Source organism: Bactrocera tryoni, chromosome 2 (genome assembly GCF_016617805.1).
Source record: "Bactrocera tryoni isolate S06 chromosome 2, CSIRO_BtryS06_freeze2, whole genome shotgun sequence".
Lineage (NCBI taxonomy): Eukaryota > Metazoa > Arthropoda > Insecta > Diptera > Tephritidae > Bactrocera > Bactrocera tryoni.
Window position 1 is genome coordinate 51,189,194 of NC_052500.1, and position 23,633 is coordinate 51,212,826.

The following is a 23,633-nucleotide window of genomic DNA, read 5'->3' on the forward strand; positions in this document are numbered from 1 at the left end:
TGCTCATTTGTCGGAACTGCCGATATCGAACCACTATAACATATAGCTGCCATACAAACTGAACGATCGGAATCAAGTTCTTGTATGAAAAGCTTTTGCATTTGACAAGATATATTCACTAAATTTTGTATAGATTATTTTCTAAGCCAACAATGTAATCTCCAAAGAAGATCGGTTAACTGTAGCATATAGCTACCATACAAACTGAATGATCGGAATCAAATGCTTGCATGGGAAACTTCCTCATTTGACGATAGAGTATATTAGCTTCGGTGCAGCCGAAGTTAACGTTTTTTCTTGTTTTTACCAAAATTTTCAGAACATGCGGCAGCCTTAATTTTTGGATGTAACACATGAATAATCGATTTTAAAACATATCGAAAAAATCACTTCAACTGGATAAATACATTAGATCATCTATTTATGTAAATCAATATGGAACCTTTCAATAATTTACCGCTGTTCCCTTCTCTTAAACGCACAATTAGTATATTATCTGGTAATCTGGCAATCGAAGTGCAACCAATTAAAAAAGCCATAAATTCGGTTTGGAAAATTATTTTTATTTATTTTAAAGTACAAAATGTGTGAAACTAATCATAAATTCTGGACCAATTCACTTTTGCTCCAAATGATCACTTTTTGCCTTAACTATGGCCTTGAGACGGTCAAAAAACGAATCGCAAGCTGCCCGAATGTGACTTGCCGATATTTTGGCCCACTCACGGACAATGGCTTTCTTAAGCATCTCGAGACTGGTGTATTTTTTACTTCGGACCTTGCTCTCCAAAATGGCCCAGAGAGAATAATCCATTGGATTCGCATCTGGTGAATTCGAGAGCCATTATGTAGTCGTAATGAAGTTCGGAACGTTTTTTTCAGCCATTCTTGGTTCACTCGCGCTTTGTGTGACGGTGCTGAGTCTTGTTGAAACGTCCATGGTTTGCGACCGAAATGCTTGTTTGCCCACGGCTTCAAAGCAGCCTCCAGATCATTTTCCCGATAATATGTCGCATTTACTTTGACGCCAGGCTCGATGAAAACAATTGGAGAGCGTGAATGGTCGGTCAAGTAAACCCTATCGTTTTGAGAGTTTACGAATTGCTCAATTGGAAAATTGTTTTCGTTAGAAAACACAATGTTCGGAATTTAACCGCTTTCGGCCAAACGAAGCAACTACTTCGCTCTCTCAAGAATTACTTGTTGCTACTTCGGTGTGAGATCATGGGCCGTTTGGAACTTGTAAGGCTTGGCCTTGAGCATATTTTTCAATAGGCGTCGGATGCTGCGGTCGGATATTTTCAGTTCTTTAGCCATTTGATTGGCACTTCGTCGTGGATTTCGCTCAAGTCGCTTCTTCACTTTCCGAACCATCTCACGTGAAGCTGCAGGCTTTTGATGACCACCTCCATGGCGTTTGGCGATGCTATCAGTATCATTGTAACGAGTGATGGTGCGATAAACAAAAACTGTATTCACATTAAGGTGTTTGAGCTCACGAACAATTGCTGGCTGTGATTTTCCAGCTAAATATAAAGCAATCACACTATTACGTTTGAATTCCATCGCAGATCACTTTTTTACACTTGTGAATACTCCGAACTGTCATTCAGCAAATTTATAAGCAGCTGATTCCAGTGCGAATGGACTGAAGTTGGTTACACTTCGAGTGCCGGACCCTGTATAAACAGGTGTTTTAATATCTGCTTATGGTTAGAACGTGCAAGCATATAATACATAATATATGTACATACATAGTAGATACATGAAGAATGTCGTACATAAAAATGTTCATTAATATTTTCATAAAAAAAAAATAAAAGGTTTTTTGACGGCTAATAGAAATGACTTCGCACAATTTGGTTTGAAAACTAAGAGAGGAATATCTTACTCGCGAAATCGATAAGGTTACTCGCACTCTCAAAAATAATAGGTGTGTATACATATATGATATACATATGTATACGTACTGAGTGAATAAACGCAACGAAATTATCTAATTTCCAATTCAGATAACAATAAATACATACGTACATATATACATACAATGCTTACGATGACTAGCAAAAATTTTGAAATACATATTTATAGCAATACTTTATCGTCAACAGGTTTTCAGTGCTCAAGCGACTCAGTCAGAGTTCGAACGTAAAGGTAGACGGTTGTGCGCGAATATATATGTACATACATATGTATGTATATATGGACGATAATTACAAATATCATGCGTTTGAATATTCTTTAGTGCTTTGTAAAAATATAAACATTAAAATAAGTTTTTTATACAAGAAAATACAAGTGTTGTAGTTATTAAACAAAAATTATGGCTAGCAGTATGGAAGAAGTGAATATGGACTTGAACGGCAAGAATATTGTTTATATAGGTGGTTTTGGTGGCATCGGTTTGGAAACATGTAAAGAATTGGTGCAAAAAGGCGTTGCGGTAGGTTGATAGATAAAAAATTCCACACAAAAAACAAAGAAATACAACTAAAAATGGACTAGAAAAACTAATATTTGTGCAATAAATTTACAGAATCTAATGATACTACACAAGACCTGGAATGAATCAGCGTTCAAAGAACTCAGCTCAGTCGATTCGTGTTGTGTGTGCAAGTTTACGGAGTTTGACATCACATGCGGTTTGGAAAAGACGCGTCTACTATTCAAACAAATAGCGGAGAAAATCGGAAGCATCGATGTGCTAATTAATGGCGCGGGCATATGTACTGAAAAAGATTTCGATAATTTAATCGCTGTCAATTTTACGGGCACTGTTAATGCCACTCTCGTTGCCTACGATCTAATGGATAAGAGCAGAGACGGTAAAGGAGGTGTAGTTGTGAATATCTCGTCGGTAGCGGCACTAACACCCTTCCCCGTTTTACCAATATATAGCGCGACAAAGGGAGGGATTTTGAACTTTACACGAGCATTAGCGGTAGGTAAACCACAGCTTCAACTGCATATTGTAAGCGGTGATTACAAAAAGATGTATGTATGAGTGTATGTAGCAGATAAGAATTTTGTAAATCTTGACACTAGTTTTGGTGCTATGGCTGAACCATAGCATACATATATGTGTGTATGGTGCTGAGTAGTACATAAGAGTGCGTGACAGAATCTGAACGTGGTAAACAAGGTTATATGTTATACGGCGTATAATATAATATAATATATAATATACGTATAATATGCGCTGAGTTGCTGCCCGGTTTTTCAGCCGATAACAGTTATGTATACTAGCGCATTTTTGTATGTACTCTGGCACTCTATGTGTGTGTATGGTTTTAAATTATGCCGACTCATTGCGACGTAAGCAAAATTTTTATAGTTTATTGACTTATAAATTGAGGACATAAATGACGATCAACATGTCGGCCAATCAAAATCCGTGATCACCGGAAATTCCATCGAAACTGTGCGTGAATTCATCAAAATCGGCCGAAATCATCATTGAAATTCATGGAAATGGAATTGAACACTAAAGATTTGGGCTTGGAAAAGGTGGGTGCACGGTTTGTTTCGCACAAATTGTCTGACGACCAAAAAATGCTCAGAACCCAACATTCGAAGGACGATTATTAGACCAAAAATCACATTTTAACCATTAACCACTCCCCGTATTCAGCGTTCGACCTCTTTCTTTTCGGAAAAATGCATTTGCCTATGAAAGCAAAGCGTTATGGAGACGTAGAGGCTATTCAAAAGGCTTGCACCGGTATACTGGCGGCCATACCGGCCTACGAGCTAAAACACTCGTTCGACATGCTTTTGAACCGTGCAAAAAGCTGTATTGAAGCAGAAAGAGACTATTTTGAATAAAATAAATTGATTTTGTCGAAAAAACCATTTGTTCTGTTTTTTCTTAAAGTCCTGTTTACTTTGGAACGCACCTTGTATGTTTTGAGATACATTTAGTTCGTTAGTCTACGTTTTTTTCTTCTCCTGATATTTGTACGTTGCTCAATATGTAATATAATATATAAATTTCCCTGGTTATTTCTAATAATTTTGTTATTTTTTTTTATTTTACAGCAATTAGAACCCAAGTCCGGCATAACTTTATATAGTATTTGTCCCGGCATTACGGACACCAAACATTGGGACGATGTGCACCATTTCCAAGGCAGAGATTTATGTTTTAAAGAGAAAATGCGCGTTCGTCCGTTTCCAATACAAACAGCTAACCAATGTGCAAAGAACATAGTCAAAGCTATAGAAGCGCATAAAAATGGGGCTACGTGGATGAGTGATGTGGGGCAGCTTAAATTGGTGGAAGTAAAAAATTTTTGGACACCACCACTACACAAAGAAGACCAGGAAACAGAGCAAAGTTAGAAAAATGCAAAGGCAAAGCTAAATACCATATTTTAAAATTTCTTTCACCAGCTGAAAAACCTAACATTTTTCTGCTTTTACAGAAGCGTCTGTAAAATCAAGAAAGCGAAAGCTGCAAGACTCGGCGCGCGGAATGTGATACGTACAGCTGATATTGCAATTTAGAAGCACGACCCTTCAGAGGAAAGTAAGGGACGCAGAGCTTTACAAATCATAGACTGAAGATTTATATGTACATATTGATATAGTACATACATTTGTACGTAAGGAATACCTTAATTCTAGACTATAAGAATGTAATAAAAAGTTTTACACATATCGTATTGGGATGTGTTATCATTTGTGGTTGTTCTATCAATAGTACTAGGTACTCTTTTAAACGATTAGTAACTCTTACAGTCTTACTTACGAGACTTGCGCCTCGAATATAACATAGTGAAACCGATTTTCTAACACTTTACAAAGTATTACAAAAGTTGCCTAACTACCCCTGTTGGAAAAATGTAAACTTTGGAAGCTATATAAATATTTTTTTACGACAAAGCTAAAATACACAAGACTGGTGGATGAAAATGTTAATAATACATGACATACGGATACATACCTGATCAGCCATTACTTCTATTCTAAAAGGGGTTTTCTTTTTTGTCGTCATAGTATCGTCCAATGAGACTATAAAAAATATGCTCTACTCTCTCTGATTTCCTCCAGTGCTGGTTATCCCAACATCAATACGACCATTCACATACACATTTGTATGCATAAGTATGAATATAAAACCATCTGGATTATTTGATAAGTGATAACGGTGAGTCAGAAATAGAACCGAGGTAAAAACTGATAAGTTTAGCGTCATTTTAAGAGAGCGCGACGTGTACAACCGACATGAATACTCTCACCGTACGTGCTGATCAAAGCGCATACGCTTACTGCTCTTTGTATAGACTCTACGGAAATACAATAGCTAGGCTAATGATAACAAAAAATAAATAAATATACATACATACACCTTATATTGGCTTGGTAAGAATCTACCAAAAATAAACACTCATTTTTATCGTGACTGTACACAATACACCAGCAGTTCAGTCAAAATTCGAACGCAAAGGCAAACGGTTGTGTTTGCACATATTTAGATAAAAGTTGAACTTATTTAAGTATTTTGCCGCGCGCTTAAAAACCGGATAGATAAACCTTGAAAGCAAAAAAAAAAAAACTATAAATAAATATGGAGTGTAGTCAAATAGATATAAATATGGACGAAGTTGGATTCGATTTGAACGGAAAGCATGTTATTTATATAGGCGGCTTTGGTGGCATCGGTTTAAACACGTGTAAACAGCTGGTGCAAAAGGGTGTCGCGGTATGTTAGCGTACAGGGAATTTCAATAAAACAAAATTTAAGAGCAACATTATGTTACATTACAGAATCTCATGATACTCGATCAGGTGTGGAATGAGTCAGCATTCAAAGAGATAAATGTCGTCGACACAAAACACGTTTGCCAGTTTATGGCGTTTGACGTCACTTGTGGGTTGGAAGAAACTCGTGTGATATTTACGCGAATAGTGGAAAAATTTGGACACATCGATGTTCTTGTTAATGGCGCGGGAATAGCTGACGAACGAAATTTCGATTTGATTATTGCAACAAATTTTACTGCCACCATTAATGCCACGCTAGTGGCCTACGATTTAATGGATAAAAGTAGAGGTGGCAAGGGCGGTGTGGTTCTGAATATAGCTTCGGTAGCTGCACTGACACCCTTCCCCTCCTTACCAATATATAGCGCCACAAAGGGAGGGATATTGAACTTCACCCGAGCATTAGCGGTAGGTAAAATAAGCGAAAGCTGTAGAACAATCTTATACTATAATCACAGATAAATATGTATTTATAATAAAATCACCTGATTAGTGTGAAGTGATAAATATATCCGTAGTAAAATGCACATTTGTAAGTGTATTGGTATACTGATAATCTGTTGAGTTAAAACAAAAACAAAAACAACTACATAGATAACATTTGTAGAAGCAAAACAAAAAACTATAAACTATTGAAGTGAGAGTGAAGAAAAAATACAGTGTTGTGCAGAATATGTGCAGTGTATATAATTTTGTAAGCAAGTTACACGCATACATATATACTTAGATGTATTTAGATTTTGTAACAAGGAAGTATCGGCCAAAACTAAAGTGTGTGTAATATTTTGACTCCCTTGGAAGCTCAAGAGCTGGAGTAACGGACTTTAAAGTTGTAAGAGCAACAGCGCAGTTAGCGAGTTAAATTCGATGTAAGAGAGTATACTTCCTAATACCTCCGTTATCTTCAACGCTATTAAGTTTCATTTTGCACATTTTACACTAGACTATCAATAGTCAACAAAACATTATATGCATACGAGTATATATGTATGTAGTATAACTAGTTGTTATATACATAGATGAAAGAAATCATAAGGAATGGGGTTTACTCGAAGTAAACTGATTACATTATTTTTAAAGTGTTTAACGATCAATAAAAACAAACTTACGAAGACAACGTAATGTGTTTACGTGTTCGTGGCATAAATAAAAATCAATTGGTTTAGAACATTGATAAGACAAAGTGCTGGACAATATACATAAATAATATATAAAATATGCTTCTTCTAATGCATAAGAAGCACAGAACAATGTACTAAGACAAATTATATATAAAATAATTATAATCTTGTTTTTTGAGGAAAGATAAATTGGATTACTAATACCAATGTGCTCTCAATTGTAAAGTACAAATGTAAAAAAAAAAAGAAAACAAGAAATAATTTAAAGCCGATATAATATCGTATTATCCCTCACAAATAAAAAAGTTGTCACACAAGATGAGGTTCGATTTTTGTTCGGAGATTGTACCGTTGCCTTGGATAATAATGCATGCTAAATCTCGTGAAGATATCTTGTCAAACAAAATGTTTCCATACAACGATTTTATTTTGATCGAGACGTTTGTAAGACAGCTTATGCTATCCGATCTCTATAATTTGTTTAGAGAATTTAGCGTTGCTTTAGATAACAATCCATGCCCAATTACTATATGTGAAAATATATATTAAAACTAATAGGTGTTCCTTACAACAACTTGATTTTCATCGATCAGTTAGTATGGTAGCAAACAGAGAACTGTAACGAGTAATAAATTTTTCTTCATACTCGAGTACTGAACCGGTACTCTGGCTGATTCTGTCAGTTTATTGAACAAAGAAAAAATTTGAATCAGTAGCGATCACCTTTTACAAGATTTGCTACTGAATCATATTCATATTTATATGATTGAAGTGTTCGACATTGTTCGGTTTCGATGTCTCAAAAACTGAGGGACTAGTTCGCGTATATACAGACATACAGACAGGGTATAAAAATACGGTACAATGTATCAATTTAAAAATTATAATTAGACAATATGCTTGACTACTAAATTGCTAATAATACTTGCAATAATTTGCAGCTATTAGAGCCAAAAACTGGTATAAAGTTATATACCATATGTCCGGGTCCTACCATCACCAAACATTTTGATGATGTATACTGCTTTCTGGGCAAGAACCTGATGTTGACCGAGAAATTGCGTCGCTTAGTCACAGTACAATCGCCAGCTGATTGTGCCACGAATATTGTAAAAGCCATGGAGACACACGCTAATGGTGCAACTTGGTTGTGTGATATGGGCCAACTAAAATTGGTGGAAATAAAGAATTTCTGGACGCCACCGCATAAGCGAAATAAAGAGGCTGATCAAAAGAAAGACGCTGAACAAAGCAAAGAAGCTGAACAAAGCAAAGAAGCCGAACAAAATACAGAAATAAAGCGTACTAAGGAATTTGAAGAGAACGAAAAAACTGTGCAAACGGAAGAAACAGTGCAAAAAGGAGAAACATCGCAAAAGGAAGCGACCGAAGAACAAGCGAAAGCAACTGTCCGAAACCCCCCCGAACAAGTGACAGATGAAAAAAAGACAGGTTCGGTTGCATAATATTCTTTTATTGATTAATTTACGAATTTATTTATTTTGTGTGTTTCAGATGAAACAATGCCACTGAGAAAACGAAAGTATCTAATATGCGATTTAGGAAGGGATATGCAAAACATATGCAAAACATGAAGAACGCGACTGAATACTGAGTATTGAGAAAATGTATTTGAAAATTTTTATGCAAAAAGTTGTAAGCCTATTTTAACAGTATTTTAGAAATTTTAATTTATGGAAATATAGATTAAGATAAAAATGTGGATATATAAGGAATAATAAGCGAGTAAATATTTAATATATGAGATATTGTTAGATTCCTTTTGAAACTATTTTAATAGTTTTATTCATCTAAAGGTTGTTAGTAATATCTAAACTAATACAGAAAGTTATAGGATATATGGTATAAAGATTATCAGGGTCATATTACTACATATGTATATGTTACGGGTTTTTTCAATAAAGGCGCTACAAAAGTTTTTTTTTTAACAACTAAGGTTTGGAATATAATTGAAATTCTTCATTCCTGTAAAAGTACATTCTTATGTACTCCATGAGTCACCATTGCATCTCGAAAAAATTACGGAGTGGAGCGGTTCATGGACCGACGGCGTCATTGGACCGTATTTCTTTCGTTTGTTTTGTTAAAAAAAAAACTTTTGTAACTCTTATATGAGAAAATATCAATAATATAATGTAATGTTTAGTTATATATAGTAATAGGTAATAGGTAAAAGGTGAAAATTGGGACTATTAGTCATACTTGTTCTCTAAAATTGATGCAATAATTTTGAATCCGGTACAGGTTAGAACTATATATTCGTTTTATCGTGCTTCTTATGTTAAGGAATGGGTCCTATACACCAAATAATTGCATATCGTATCTCATTGCGCCTATTACGGTAATCATGAATAAATATCATGTACTAAAGAGTCTTGGAAATGATATATTAAGGACACTTTTTATAAAAATTCGATTTGACGTTCTCCCAGGAGTTTTCAAATGATTTTTCTATAGAAAATGTTTTGAATTCTCGTTCCAAAGCAACCTTGAATAATCCTTGATATATATTGATGAGAATTGTCAGTCAGTACTGGGCTGTAGTCTAAATGTGGTTCTTAGGTAACTAAAAATTTCGTGACAAGGAAAAGTATATTGACTATCGGTACCATCTCGAAATTTTTTTTCAATAATTTCGTGTCTGCTGTATATATTATGTACAGGTTTAGTCCTGGCACGCTACACTGAGGTACACCAGCCCTTATTACTCGTTCTTCTGATATGAAGCCTGTTACTTTAACTTTAAATTTCCTGTTTATTAAATATGACTGGAAAGTTTTTTGCAATGCGTAAGGTAAAACGTTTTTGATTTTCCATAAAAGGTCTTCATGACAGACCTACATCTAGAAAAATAGCTGAACAGTACCCTCTGTGCTCGAATGCTTTCATGATTTCGTTGGTAATTTTATTTACTTCGAAAATGATCTTGTAATACTAAATTTTTAATTGAGTTGCCAATTATTATTATAAAGAAGGCGTTAGAAGTCTGAAACCTGCTTCAGGAAAGTATTCAGGCGGACATAGTTTGTACTCCCTACGGGTATGGATATTTCAACTAATTGGAAACAAAACGTCTGTCTTTTGTCTTTGCATTTCCGGCATTTGCATCGATCACCGATGAAATAACTGTAAGTTTTCCTTATATGTATATCGTTTACCGTTATATTTTTGGAAATGTACGTCTCATAATCTATTTTCCGAGAGGGTGCATTAAGTAATATTATTATTTAAAGTTCAGTGGCGTGGCGGTAATTTCATGCAGTTTTTATATTGAAGCAAAGGGTCATCTTGCTTTAAATACATACTTACAAAAATTTCTGTAAGTTAAAGTTGTTTCTGCTTTGAGTTTGTTTTGTTTAGGAAAATTAATCGATCGTGGATAGTGCCAAAATTTGAACACCTGCCATGCGCAAGGCCTTTGTTGGGTTACGGAACGCTGGTATGACGTATTATAGCAGAAACAGCGAATTCCGCTTCTCCCTTCGTTAGTTACCGCCCGTAGTGAACAAAATTTGTCAAAAATTGAGCCCGTAGAAATCAGCCATTCTATTTTGATGTCATTTGAACAATGTTGTCATTGCTCAATAAGCATGTATAGTTTTGTACACATCTAAGTTTTCAAGTACAATTTTTCGTAATATAAAATATCAAAACTGAAATCAAACTATTAAAAATAATTTATATATTTATAAATAATAGCATTCGACTCTGATTTTGAGTTAGTTTAAGAAAATTTTAAACATATTGAAGATAATTTTTATAATTACTACAGTATATCGAGACTGGCAACCCTGCGTTGTGAGAGAGCAATCAGCTGACACGTTACTACGGGAAAAATCCAAATCGTGGGAAATTATACGGTATCCTACAGTAAAGCGGGCGGTAGAAGCTTTGTTGGTTAATCATTTCCATTGCGCTCTCATAAGATAGCTCGTATCAGCTGATTCGGGCTGCGGGTTTACGTTGTTGCTACCAGTTACATATGTGTATTGCCACAAAAAGTTGGAAGTTTGTAAAATGAATTATTTTTCAAGATACCAAACAACAAGAAATGTGTGTCGTAAGGAGAGACCAGGCGATCCTTTCATACACAGAGTTTGCCCGATTCAGTGCATGTCAAAGCGCTATCCGCGAAATGGTGCTGCCGATATCCAGAGATATTGGGAGTTCAACAGATGTAAGACGGCTGTTCAGATTTCCTTCCCAAATACGTTTCCCCTGTCAGCAAGCATGGCGACAAAAAAAAAAACATTGTTCGGGGATAATTTCTATAGAATCGAGTTAGTCTACTACGTCGCGCTTAAGGGGTTAGGGGTAGTCAGAGGCACAAACAAATGAGAATTTTCAGTATTTTTTTTTTTGCTATTAAATCGTGTTATTTTACAAAAGTAGTAATATGGCATTGTTATAGAATGTGTTGACTTGAAGTCACGAAAATTTCACAAAAAAAAAAATTTATTTCCAAAGTTATAGTTGTTTGTGTTGACCCTGTTCCAAAAAAAGGTACTTGCGGTGACAACCATAAGTCCTTGGAGATTCATCTAAAATCAATCGGACAAAAAAAATAGTTTTATAAATAGATAAACTCGGGCCTGATCGAAGGATTTTTTTGTTTTCAAAAATTAACAAAATAGCTGCCTCAGGAAATTTTTTTCTAAAAAAATCAACAGTTAATTGGTCTTAAAAAATCGAAATTTTTGAAAAAAAAAATTCTTCGATCAGGCCTGAGTTGCTGTATAAATTTCATTAAAATCTACAGAGCGGTTTTCGAGTTACAGTTGTCACCAGTTCAAAAAACATAGTTTTGAGAAAAACGCGTTTAAAGTTTCACCCGAGCGCTTTGAGGTGCCCGAGCTCTCTTTGTTATTTGTCGAATAACTCAAAAACTAATTATCGGATCAACGTAAAATTTTCAGAGAATATTTTTAAGATATTACCCTTAACGAAAATGCAAAAAAAAATTAATTTTTTGAAAATTCTGACTACCCCTAACCCACACACACACAGCAAAGAAAAGTAGGTTCGGATACTGCGCAATGTGCTCCTAGCATGAGCAAGAGAAAATATGCCAGTAATTGACTTCTGAATGAATTGATCCAAAACACATAGCACGTTTGACAAAACACTTCTTTGACCGAAACTCTGGCCATTGTTCAGTCTAGATCTCAATCCTATTGAGCATTCATGAAACGCTGTCAAAAAGTTGGAGTTCAATGAAATGTCACCAATTTTTACACTATTTATGAAAAAGTTAAAGCCGCTTTGTATGCCATAACTGTTTAAAGGTGCACCGATACCGATCAGTAATCGACGGTGTGGTGCCATATTACAAGAAAAGAGACTTCGGACAAAATATCAAATATTGACAATATGAAAAAAAAAACATTTTGGAAATATTTTCTTAACACTTTTGTTTATTTTAAAAAGGAATACATATTTATGTTTCTAATTATTTGTCGCAGACACTTATGAGGGTTTGGAGTAGTCGCCTCAAAGATTTTTATATCGTTGTGATATGAAATTATTTATTTTTTCCCATTACTTGGCAACAGCTCTGGAATTGTGGATTGGAATACGTAGCTGCAAGCTATTAAACAAATCAGAGCTATGAAAAATGGAAGTGGTTAAGTAGGAGTTGTAAATAATCCGTTACTGGGGGCACAAGCGAAAAATAATTGTATAATTTCATGAACGGGTGAGACCAATTTATGCACCATTGTAACCACTCTCTCAATCCATTTCATTTTCCTCAAACTGTTTTTATAGTTTTTTTTTTTTATTTTTAGTTGAGGTTAAATTTCCTTGAAATTACGCTGGACTGTAGTTAAGCGGGACTTTTATTTGTTTATTTTTGTTGACACTTTCCCTTGTAAAACTTCGGAAAATTTAAGTAAAAATAAATAAGTATATTTAAGGAAAATTAGTCACGGACGGACATTGAACCTGGTATTTGTTTGGATGGTATTGGAAGTTACAATTGTCCAGGTCACGGCAACAACTATCACTTCGCGTGTTAGTGTTGCAATTAATTGCTGGCAATTTTCGCGCGCGCGCGCTCACTTTGTGGCATGCAGCGTGTGGCCAATTGCTGCCACACTAACAAATCTCGCAGGGCCTCGGGGTCCATTGAACTTTAACACGAATTCGCTGTGACGCGAAAAATGTTTATTTTTGGGCGCTGCCGCTGTTCCACGGCTAGCACCACGACGTTGTGGCAGTGCATACGGTTGTGCGGCATTTTGAGCAAATGTTTGCAACTTGCAATCGCTTGGCGGCATTTGACGACGCGGAAAAAACCTGACAAAAGTTATGTGAAAAGTAGATTTCTCCGATAGGGAAAAACAGAAATAAAATTTAACAAATAGTAAAAATTGAAATTAAAATTTTACAAGCGAAACAAATTGGCAACGTTTCAAGTTTTGCATTGCAAAAATGCAGGCGCACATATAAATGAATGTGCACGCGGCATGTACCTTTGAACAATAATTTGTAGATGCGCCACTTGCTCCTATATGTAAGATTCAGAAATATATTTTGACAGCGTCTAGCAAATGCTTTCTGCAGAAGGCTGAATTTTTAGCAAATTAATGCATTCTTTTGCGAATATATCATTTAACTCTCAGTTACAAAGCTACAGCGTACTTCTTCTTGCGAAATGCAAAGAGATAAACAAATGACTTGGCGCCCGCTTAGTCACTTGTGTGCTATTTTTCAAGCATGCAACCCGTCAAGTGTGCGCACATTTCTGGAATACCTGAATGTGTTGCATGAGTGCACTATGTGCGAACGCGCCACATATTTGGGTTGCGCTAAGTTGAAGCTTAAATCTCGTACTCGTGGGGAAACCAGTTCAGGTAGAGTAGAAGTGGTGGAGAGAGGCTTGTGCGAATAGTCCAGTTCACTTACTGCAACTTAGTGTGTTTAGCGGTTATTACAGGCTTAGCCGGCATTCATGAAGGCCTCTTAACTCACATACAGGAAGTGTGGCAAGCAAAATAAATACATTTAAGAATTATAGCTGCAGCTGGGAATTTTTTGGCCGTTAGTCTAAGTGGCTTACTTGTAAGCCTAGATTTGCCTAAATTAGCTCTAAAACGGATTGACAGGTGAATTATGAATTTCTCAACATCGAATGAGTCATATGTTATTCAAACAAATTTAGTACAACTCTGGCTATTTTAAAGCTTACATTAATATCAGAAAGGTTTTAAACTCGTTAGAGAGCGAAAACGTTAATTTTATATTTTCAGTTTTAAAAAGCTCCAAATTTCAAGATTTAAGTAAAATATATAATAACGAAACAGCTAGCTTTATTTTTATAAGATTTTACTAGAAATAATCTTGGCTGTTAAATTTTTCAAAGTTTTCACAGAAATTTCAAACAAAATGACGGTTGTGCCCCGTAATTTACTAATTTTAATTCTGAAACAAAATCCGTTTATTTTGAACCTAATATTTATTTTCAATAACAAAACTCAAGAAATACGAATGCATTTTTTACAACATGGACTAAAAAGTCGCTAGGGAAAACAATGAAAGAACATTGTTTTAAAGGAAAGATAGTTTTGTTCTGCAATATAATCTGTAACGTTCCTCCAACATTTCGATACCGCTTCGATAGTGAGAAACCTTCAAAATGAGTTTGTGCCATGTTGCCCTTTTGTTTGAAATTAACTGTTTCTGCGGGATTAGGAATGAGGTGTTAGTAGCCGGTGGCTAAAACTGGCGAAAATGGTGCTTGCAGGACTGGTTCATAGATCGTATCATAAGCTGAATTAGACCCAGTGTTGCCTTGGTGAAAGAGCAATTATACATAGAAATGATAGGACCTATCACGTACCATGTAGATGAACTTAGTTTAAGAACGCTGGGTTGAAATGTAATCATCTAAAAAAAGACAGAGGTTTGTGACGCCATAGATTTTTCAGCCCATGTAGTATGTATACATATATTTGAAGAATATTGGCTTTCGACTAAAACTAATAAAATAAACAAGATAAAATGCTCACTACGAATTGATGTGTATTTACGTCTATGTCGAAAAAGCAGTTTCATTTCCATTCCAACTTATAGAGGACTCTAAAACAAGAAAAAACGTTAACCTACGAAGTTTAAATACCCTTCCCAAATAAAAAAGTTTACCATACAAGGCCTTGATTTTAACCATTCAGTTTGTATAGTGGTTTGATCTGAACAATTAGTTTGGAGATTGTACCGTTGCCTTGGACAGCAATCGATGCTGAATTTAGGTAGGAGATCTTGTCAAAACATTTTTTCCCATATGTATAAGTCAGCTCGTCACTCTGTTTTAAACAAAAACTGAAAAATATTTACGAAATTGTATTAAACAGAGTACTAACCGGGTATCTTTAGTTATGTTCTCACCTACATAGCCGCAGTTCCTCTCATCTCGATCACTGATTGCGAAAATTCAAGAGTAGTGTAACCCTTTGGAACAGCTCGCGGGCACTCTTTGAGCATCATGTGTCAAACAAACTTGCGACAGTTATTATAGTACCTGGAAACCATTACAGTGCCAGTTGTTTTCTGACTACGTAGCGAGCAAAACATTTACGGAGCAAAAATAAGCGATTCTATATGCATTTTAATATTGATTAGGAAATATATTTTTCTTTGTAGAAAATTTAAAAATAAAATTACAACTTGTACTGAAAAACATACAATTGACCAGTTAAGCGTACTACTGTGACAGCTGAGTCGATCTCCTTATGCAAACACACTCAAAAATCAAGAAAAAACGTTAACTTCGGCTGCACCGAAGCTGATATACCCTTCACAGGTGCATTTCTTTTAGTTACTATGTGTTCAGTTTATATGGAAGCTATATGCTATAGTAATCCGATCTGAACAATTTTTTCGGAGATTATATTATTACCTTAAGTAGTAATCCATGTCAAATTTTGTGAAGATACCACGTCAAAGTTTTCCATACAAGCCCTTAATTCCGATCGTTCGGTTTGTATGGCAGCTATATGCTATAGTAAGCCGATCTGAACAATTTCAAATGCAAAAGTTTTATATACAAGAACTTGATTCCGATCGTTCAGTTTGTATGGCAGCTATATGTTATAGTGGTCCGATATCGGCAGTTCCGACAAATGAGCAGCTTCTTGAAGAGAAAATGACGTTTCCAAAATTTCAAAACGATATCTTAACAAGTAAGGAAGGGCTAAGTTCGGGTGTCACCGAACATTTTATACTCTCGCATGATAAAGTGATAATCGAGATTTCATTATCCGTCATTTACCTATTTTTCAAATACCGTATTTATGTAAAATTTTATTCCACTATCATCATTGGTTCCTAATGTATGTCTTAAACAAAGAAGGCGTGGTTGTGAACCGATTTCACCTATATTTCGTACATGTCATCAGGGTGTTAAGAAAATAATATATACCGAATTTCATTGAAATCGGTCTAGTAGTTCCTGAGATGTGGTTTTTGGTCCATAAGTGGACGACGCCACGCCCATTTTCAATTTTTAAAAAAGCCTGGATGCAGCTTCCTTCTGCCATGTCTTCCGGAAATTTAGTGTTTCTGACGTTTTTTGTTAGTCGGTTGACGCACTTTTAGTGATTTTCAACATAACCTTTATATGGGAGGTGGGCGTGGTTATTATCCGATTTCTTCCATTTTTGAACTGTATATGGAAATGTCTGAAGGAAACGACTTTATAGAGTTTGGTTGACATAGCTATAGTAGTTTCCGAGATATGTACAAAAAACTTAGTAGGGGGCGGGGCCACGCCCACTTTTCCAAAAAAATTGCGTCCAAATATGCCCCTCCCTAATGCGATCCTTGGTGCCAAATTTCACTTTAATATCTTTATTTATGGCTTAGTTATGACACTTTATAGGTTTTCGCTTTTCGCCATATTGTGGGCCGATTTTGCCCATCTTCGAACTTAACCTTCTTATGGAGCCAGGAAATACGCGTACCAAGTTTCATCATGATATCTCAATTTTTACTCAAGTTACAGCTTGCACCGACGGACAGACGGACGGACGGATTTCAACTCTACTCGTCACCCTAATCTCTTTGGTATATGTAACCCTATATCTGACTCTTTTAGTTTTGGGACTTACAAACAACCGTTATGTGAACAAAACTATAATACTCTCCTTAGCAACTTTGTTGCGAGAGTATAAAAACTGGGGTAATAGTTCGTATATATACAGACAGACGGACGGACGGGCAGACGGACGGACATGGCCAAATCGACTCAGCTTAACATACTGATCATTTATATATGTATATACTTTATAGGGTCTCCGACTCTTCTTTCTGAGTGTTACAAATTTCATGACAAACTTAATATATCTTGTTCAGGGTATAATAAAACGTTTGAATGTGTAATGGCCAATTCACAAAGAGCTTTTGCTTCGCTTTACGTCAGACATTTGTTTTGACCGAAAAGTTTGATATAGGCTTTGAATGAGTACTTTCACATAAAAAATGTTTGACGCGAAACCAGGCAAAATGTTGGACCCTCATCTTTTTATGCTTTGCCAAGCAACGGTTTATTAGAGCAATACACTGAAAGCAAAGCGTTTATTGTGGCATTTTCTTTGATTTTCGCACTTCGTAGTTTCAGTATGAACTGTCACGCAAAGCGAGAAAAGTTTTATGGGAATGGGCCTTAAGGATGTCGACAACTGCTTTAGACTCTACAGTTTAGAGTCCTCAAACTATGTACATTCTAAATCGATTGTTTTCAAATTCATCGCATGTTTCATGGCAGTTGAAAATGAACATGTTGTAGCGTTTGGTTTATTTGGCTTATAATATTAGATTATTTTGTTGTTTTAAAATATCAATACTACTACCGTTGTGCTTCTGCCGCTTTTAATTCTGTCTAGCGACCGGCTTGTATATTTCACCTTCATTGTTTTTGTGTGCAAGTCATTGCAATTGTTTTGTTGCACCGTTCTCAATGCTGTTGCAACTACATACAAATACATTTTATGGCAGATTTGCTGTTGCTGTTGTTGTGCTGTTGCCTTTATTGTGTAATCAGCAGATAACGGCATTTAATGGCTGAATGGTTTTCTAGCGGCAACCGCAACGGCCGTACGAATGGCCGACACATGGGCGAACCTACGACTGTCGGTGGGACGGCCATCAAGTCAATGTGCTTGCCTCCATCGAATTCGCGGCTTTTGCGTGCTTTTTGTTGTTGCTACACCGTTACATTTCGTTGGCTGCCTTCACGGTGTTTGTTGCTGTGCGCAGTTTTGTTGAAGTAACACAACTAATACAGGTATCATGTGTAGTATGTACATATATATATTTATATGTATTATAATTCAAGTATTTTCACCGACTTTTTCGCTTATTTGTTGCTGATCTGCTTTTACACACTGTTGTTTTCGGCCTGTTCTAGTCGCTTATTTCATTGTGCGCTGATAGTTTTTCTAAATGTTTATTGTTCACATAATACTACTGCCTATCAGCCGATCCACCAGTCGGTTAGCCTGCTCGTTTGTACGTACTTTGTTGGTTGATTCATCTGTCGGCTGGGCTGCCTTGACTTAGTGGCGGCGGGAAATGGTTTTTTCTCACGAACAATGAATGCTTCGTACTGCGTACTCGTAACAGTTTCACACAGACACAACAGCAACAACTACTCAAGCGTATAATATCTGAAATAATACAGGGATAAAGGTATGTACATATGTACATATGTATGTAATTTAACATACTTGCTGCCGGTTAGATCGAAGTTTAGTGATAATAACTTTTAATCGCAGCAACTTTTGCGAAGGTGTATCCGATTGATTTCGTCACTGCTCATAAACTTGGCAAACTATTTTCACTGTTGGACATGCAAATATAGAAGTATTTGTATGTACATATGCATGTACCTAATCAATTCTTAGATGCTGCAATTAATTGCGAATTTAGTACGCTTTTACCATTGCCAATGAAAGAAAATATTTCTGATTTCACTAAAAACAATCATTAAAATCAACACATTAGTATGTCCGTTTTTTCACAAGTTGATTTTTTATGCAAACGTCTTTTTTGGTTCAAATAAGCAAACTTCAATGGGCATTTGAAAAAAACAAAATCAACATGCAAAGCTATGTATATGCATACATATGTATGTATGTAGTATCATCCTTCATTCACATTAAGAAATTATCTGCACATTCGAAAATAGTTGATGGCAACCGAATTTATTTGCACTCCGTTTAACAGCGAAAGGATCACAACTTTGATTAAAGTATTGCAATGAGCATATTAACTAGTTTAAAGCTTTGTTTTCGACGGCTTATAATAGCTTTTAAGGCAATGACCTACTTGACAGAAATATGTCGATTAAACTATCTTTAGAACTCAAATGGGATTAAACTTCCTACACTCCCACTTTTCATTATGGATTCAAAATAAATTTATTTAGAAAACTAGAAAAATACGTACATATATATATGGTATGTAACGTTTAAACAGAAAATAGAAACAAATAAACTATTAAACTAATCTTATAACGAAATCTACTCCAGACAATAGTCATAAGAGATTTCTTATAGTACCCTAGATGTCCTCTAACGTATACTCATTTGTGATATGCTTCTTTTTTCAACAAGCGAATCGGCTATTATTGTTTCCGAAGTTTCAAATATTCGATTTTTACTTACCTTTCTGCTAAATCTATTTTTTCTATTATCAAACCTAAACACTAGAAATTGTATACGATTTTACGATATAGTTTTATAGAAACTATGAAACAGAAGCCTATAATTTTTTGTGAAAAAAAATGTTTTCCGTATACAAAACACATGAGATCAAAACAATCGGAAAACAATTTGGTTATATCAATTGAATCACATCACAAATAATAGTTTTGTTTATATCATAAATGTTTGGCATCAATCACTTTTTACGGACTGTGAGCAAAATATAGTAAGACTTTTTGATAATTTTAAAATTCTTAATTTTTTTATTAAAAATCTATATCGTCCCTCTCAAGTTCCCCTTTGATCCTTATGCAACCGAACAGTTGTTAAAGTCAATTTCAAGAATAGTCTTCAATCCGCGTAGCGATTCACTTATAATGTCTTCAATTAACTGGAAACGGTTTCCGCGGAGCGGTCGTTTGAGTTTGCTTAATAGCCAGAAGTCACACGAAGCTAAATAAGGTGAATACGATGGTTGTGACATTATATTGGTTGAAAATTTGGCGAAAAATTTTCGAGGAACCAATGTATCAAGTATATTATCGTGGTGCAAAAACCAAAAGTTGTCGGCCCATAATTCATGGCTATTTTTACAAATAGCTGACGCATAACATTACGTCGGAGAGAATTCGGAGCACACCACACCTCGATAAAACTGTCCACATAGTCTTGATTTTTGACCTGTTTTGAAGTGTTTTTTTCAGCTTCGACTTAGCTTTGCCACGATATTCGGCCGATTGATCATCTATTTTCGGGTCGTAAACATATATCCAAGCTAATCGCTAGTAATAATACGTTTCATGATATCCTATGTAGTAGTCGGAAATCATTGTTAACGCGAAGCTGTTAGTGATTTTGGAACCAATAATCTTTCATAGTGGCTTTAACTGACCCTTTCTATATTCTAACTATATCCGTAAGATCTCTGACTGTTAATAGTACTAAAAAACCAATTCCTTAATTTTATTAACGTGTTGATCATCCTAGACGTGGTTCGTCGTCAACGCGTTCTCGACTCTCTTTGAATAATTTATAGCAATCAAAAACACAATTATCACCGAAGACCTTTTTAAAAATTCTGAACGTTTCGGCAATAGAAATTTGATTCCGCATACAAAATTTTATCCAATTGTAATAGAATCTATCTTGCGTAATTTCACTCATCGTAAAAATCGCCTAATGCACTTTATGTACTTCAGAAAGACAAGCGTATACTAAACACTAACGATTATTTTGCTGTGACATTTAGCGCAACTATTTACATTAAACCATCAGAGGGCGGGTCCATGACCACTTTTTCAAAATTTTTAGCCTACAGGCGCCCCTTGTTACTGCGATCCCCTCTGCTAAAGGTCGAGTTAGACCGGCATGTGGCATCTCGCGACATCGCCCAGAAGATGGGAGTTAGTCACCAAACCATTTTAAACCATCTGCAGAAGGCTGGATACACAAAAAAGCTTGATGTTTGGGTGCTGTATGACTTGACCTTGAAAAACCTTCTGGACCGAATCAACGCTTGCGATATGCTGCTGAAACGAAACGAACTCGACCCATTTTTGAAGCGGATGGTGACTGGTGACGAAAAATGGATCACATACAATAATATCAAGCGAAAATGGTTGTGGTCGAAGGCCGATGAATCGTCCCAAACAGTGGCCAAGCCGGAATTGACGGCTATGTTCCACTAGGACAACACCAGACCACATACTTCGTCGATGACATGTCAGAAGCTACGGGAGCTCGGATGGGAGGTTTTATCGCACCCTATGGCCCGGACATAGCGCCAAGAGATTACCACTTGTTCCTCTCCATGGCGAACGCCCTTGTTGGTGTAAAAATAAAAGAGAGATGAGAAATAAAAAATCAAAAGAGGCTTGTGAAAAGTGGCTGTCCGAGTTCTTCGCAAATAAGGAGGGGGGCTTCTACGAGTTGCCATCTAGATGGAAACAGATTATCGAACGAAACGGTGCATATTTGAACTAAATCCGATCACTGTAAAATTTTTTATAAAGCATTGAATAAATAGCAAAAAGCGGAAGGGATATTTGACACCCTAATAATGTGTTGTCAAAAAAGTCTTGCGGTATTTTAATTAAATTTTTTTTTTATTGAAATTGAAATGAATTTTTGATGACTCATGCCCAGCTCTTGACCGATGCTACGGCTGCTACTATGCCGGTCTCTTTCGACCTTTTCAGCGATTTTATCGCAATTTTCGACGACAGGCCTTCCGGAGCGTGGCGCATTTTCGACCACCTCTACACCAGAACGAAAACGTTGAAACCATCGTTGTGCGGTGGAAATGGAAACTGTATCTGGTCCACAAACTGCACAAATTTTATTGGCGGCTTGAGATGCATTTTTGCCTTTATCGTAGTAGTACTGTAAAATATGCCGTATTTACTCTTTATTTTGCTCCAACATTGCGACGCTATAACTCACGTGGTAGCGCGTGAAATGAGCTTTCCAAAAAGGTATAGCATGACCCGATGCGACGAATAAAACTAGAACTACGCGCTTTCAGCGCCAACTAGCGAAAATACCGCAAGACTTTTTTGACAACCATTATTATATGAATTTGATTAATCAACTTACTTTTTTTTATTAATGAGACATTTAAAAGTTGCTCAAGTTCTCATTGAGAGCTCGTTTTAAAATCTATTTTAATAAATATGTATGAATGCGACTATTTACTTATACATACATATGTTTGTGAGTGCATCTTAATAAGCGCTACACCAATTATTCATTGTGAACTTTTACGCTTTCAAAACGATTTCGTTGAATGGTAGGTACGCAGACAGCCATTAAATATCATGGAAGGTGGTGAAAGATTGACATGCGCATGCACCAAACTGCAAGCATGTATGTATGTAAGTATATATGCTGTATGTACGCTTTATGTGCAGTACACGCAGTTACATGGAATAATTTCCGATAATTTGCTTTGACAAGTTAATCGCAGCAATTTGCATGGAAATTTATCATAATTCCAAGCTACATGCGAATATTCGTTTATATACATACATATACACCAATTTGTTAGTATGCAATACATATATATGTACGTCGAACATACAGCGAAAAATTGCGAAGCGTTCATAACTAAATGCAACAAACCTATTGTTGCACAACCGGGCTAACATGATGCTACTTAACTCCCTTGGCCAAAAGGGGTGTACACCGAGGGCTAGCGTCTGCTACGCACACATAAATACGTTTTAACAACATACATTTATATGTACATTTATGTTTAGCTGTGTGTGTATGTGTGTATATGTTGCACTAGTAGATAGGAAGCGAAAACGTTTCGTTTAGTTGCAAACACTGGCATGCAGCTTTAATAAAAGCAACAACATCCTGCATGCGGACTAACATACAAAAATACAAACATATGTACATACATACAGATTCAATTTGATCGCTGCTGCTGCTGCCAGTGTACATAATTGTTATGTGGCGCGGCTGAGTTGCTGTGCGACCGGTGCTACTCGCTCTGGCAATGCGTTGATGGAAGTGCAAAAATGCGCACAAAACGTCAACGATAAGCTTTTACAACAAGATAAGATAGTTTGCATATCTGGCAGCGCGCAGCGCGCATCGCGCCAGTCAAGGCAGCTATGTACGAAACGGTGCCTCTCAGCAATCAGTAAATGCAGGTATACATACATACATACTTATATGTGTGTGTGTGCTGGCCACGTAATGATGACTTGTTGCCATGTTGCAAAAGGGGACGTGCCACTGTAACAGCAACTGCTGCACTGCGCGAGCTTGCCACTTGCCCCAATGTACTTTGTGCACCGCGGAAATGCAGTCAATTCATTTAGTTTTTTTTTATTATGCACTGTCTCCTTCATAGCAGAAATGAAAAGCCACTTAATTTTACGTGAAAAGGAAGCGTCTACGCGCCACAAAAAGTGTATAGCAAACAGACAGTCAGTCCGGCCAGTGGGCCAGACCGGGTGAGGGTAGTCACCGAAGATGTTAGCAAAAGTGGTAAGACAACAAGTAGGAAATATAA

General features: G+C 36.1%; 3 protein-coding genes across 6 annotated transcripts in view; 2 read left to right on the top strand and 1 right to left on the bottom strand.

The window, feature by feature from the left end:
* LOC120769259 (protein outspread) overlaps positions 1–23,633 on the bottom strand; it is a 168,045-nt gene that overhangs the window by 53,406 nt on the left and 91,006 nt on the right. The gene's annotated exons all lie outside the window — the stretch shown is intronic.
* On the top strand, positions 2,119–4,664 carry LOC120769261 (alcohol dehydrogenase-like). 2 transcript variants are annotated; one of them, XM_040096166.1, is made up of 4 exons: positions 2,119–2,443; positions 2,537–2,941; positions 4,039–4,353; positions 4,425–4,664. In XM_040096166.1, the coding sequence occupies exons 1-3, from the start codon at positions 2,324–2,326 to the stop codon at positions 4,339–4,341; spliced, it is 828 nt and encodes a 275-aa protein (XP_039952100.1). In that variant the 5' UTR covers positions 2,119–2,323; the 3' UTR covers positions 4,342–4,353; positions 4,425–4,664. The 2 variants fall into 2 exon arrangements, with proteins under 2 accessions (XP_039952100.1, XP_039952099.1); XM_040096165.1 differs by having other exon boundaries at positions 4,039–4,336.
* LOC120769260 (alcohol dehydrogenase-like) lies at positions 5,341–8,629 on the top strand. Its single transcript, XM_040096164.1, has 4 exons — positions 5,341–5,704; positions 5,770–6,174; positions 7,829–8,339; positions 8,403–8,629. The coding sequence occupies exons 1-4, from the start codon at positions 5,570–5,572 to the stop codon at positions 8,480–8,482; spliced, it is 1,131 nt and encodes a 376-aa protein (XP_039952098.1). The 5' UTR covers positions 5,341–5,569; the 3' UTR covers positions 8,483–8,629.

Excerpts from the sequence above, each read along its gene's own strand:
- LOC120769261 (XM_040096165.1), top strand. The coding sequence starts at position 2,324 with ATGGCTAGCAGTATGGAAGAAGTGAATATGGACTTGAACGGCAAGAAT. Across the intron at positions 2,444-2,536 it reads TGGTGCAAAAAGGCGTTGCG|AATCTAATGATACTACACAA; the intron begins GTAGGTTGATAG and ends ATAAATTTACAG. Across the intron at positions 4,337-4,424 it reads AGACCAGGAAACAGAGCAAA|AAGCGTCTGTAAAATCAAGA; the intron begins GTTAGAAAAATG and ends CTGCTTTTACAG.
- LOC120769260 (XM_040096164.1), top strand. The coding sequence starts at position 5,570 with ATGGAGTGTAGTCAAATAGATATAAATATGGACGAAGTTGGATTCGAT. Across the intron at positions 5,705-5,769 it reads TGGTGCAAAAGGGTGTCGCG|AATCTCATGATACTCGATCA; the intron begins GTATGTTAGCGT and ends GTTACATTACAG. Across the intron at positions 8,340-8,402 it reads GACAGATGAAAAAAAGACAG|ATGAAACAATGCCACTGAGA; the intron begins GTTCGGTTGCAT and ends TGTGTGTTTCAG.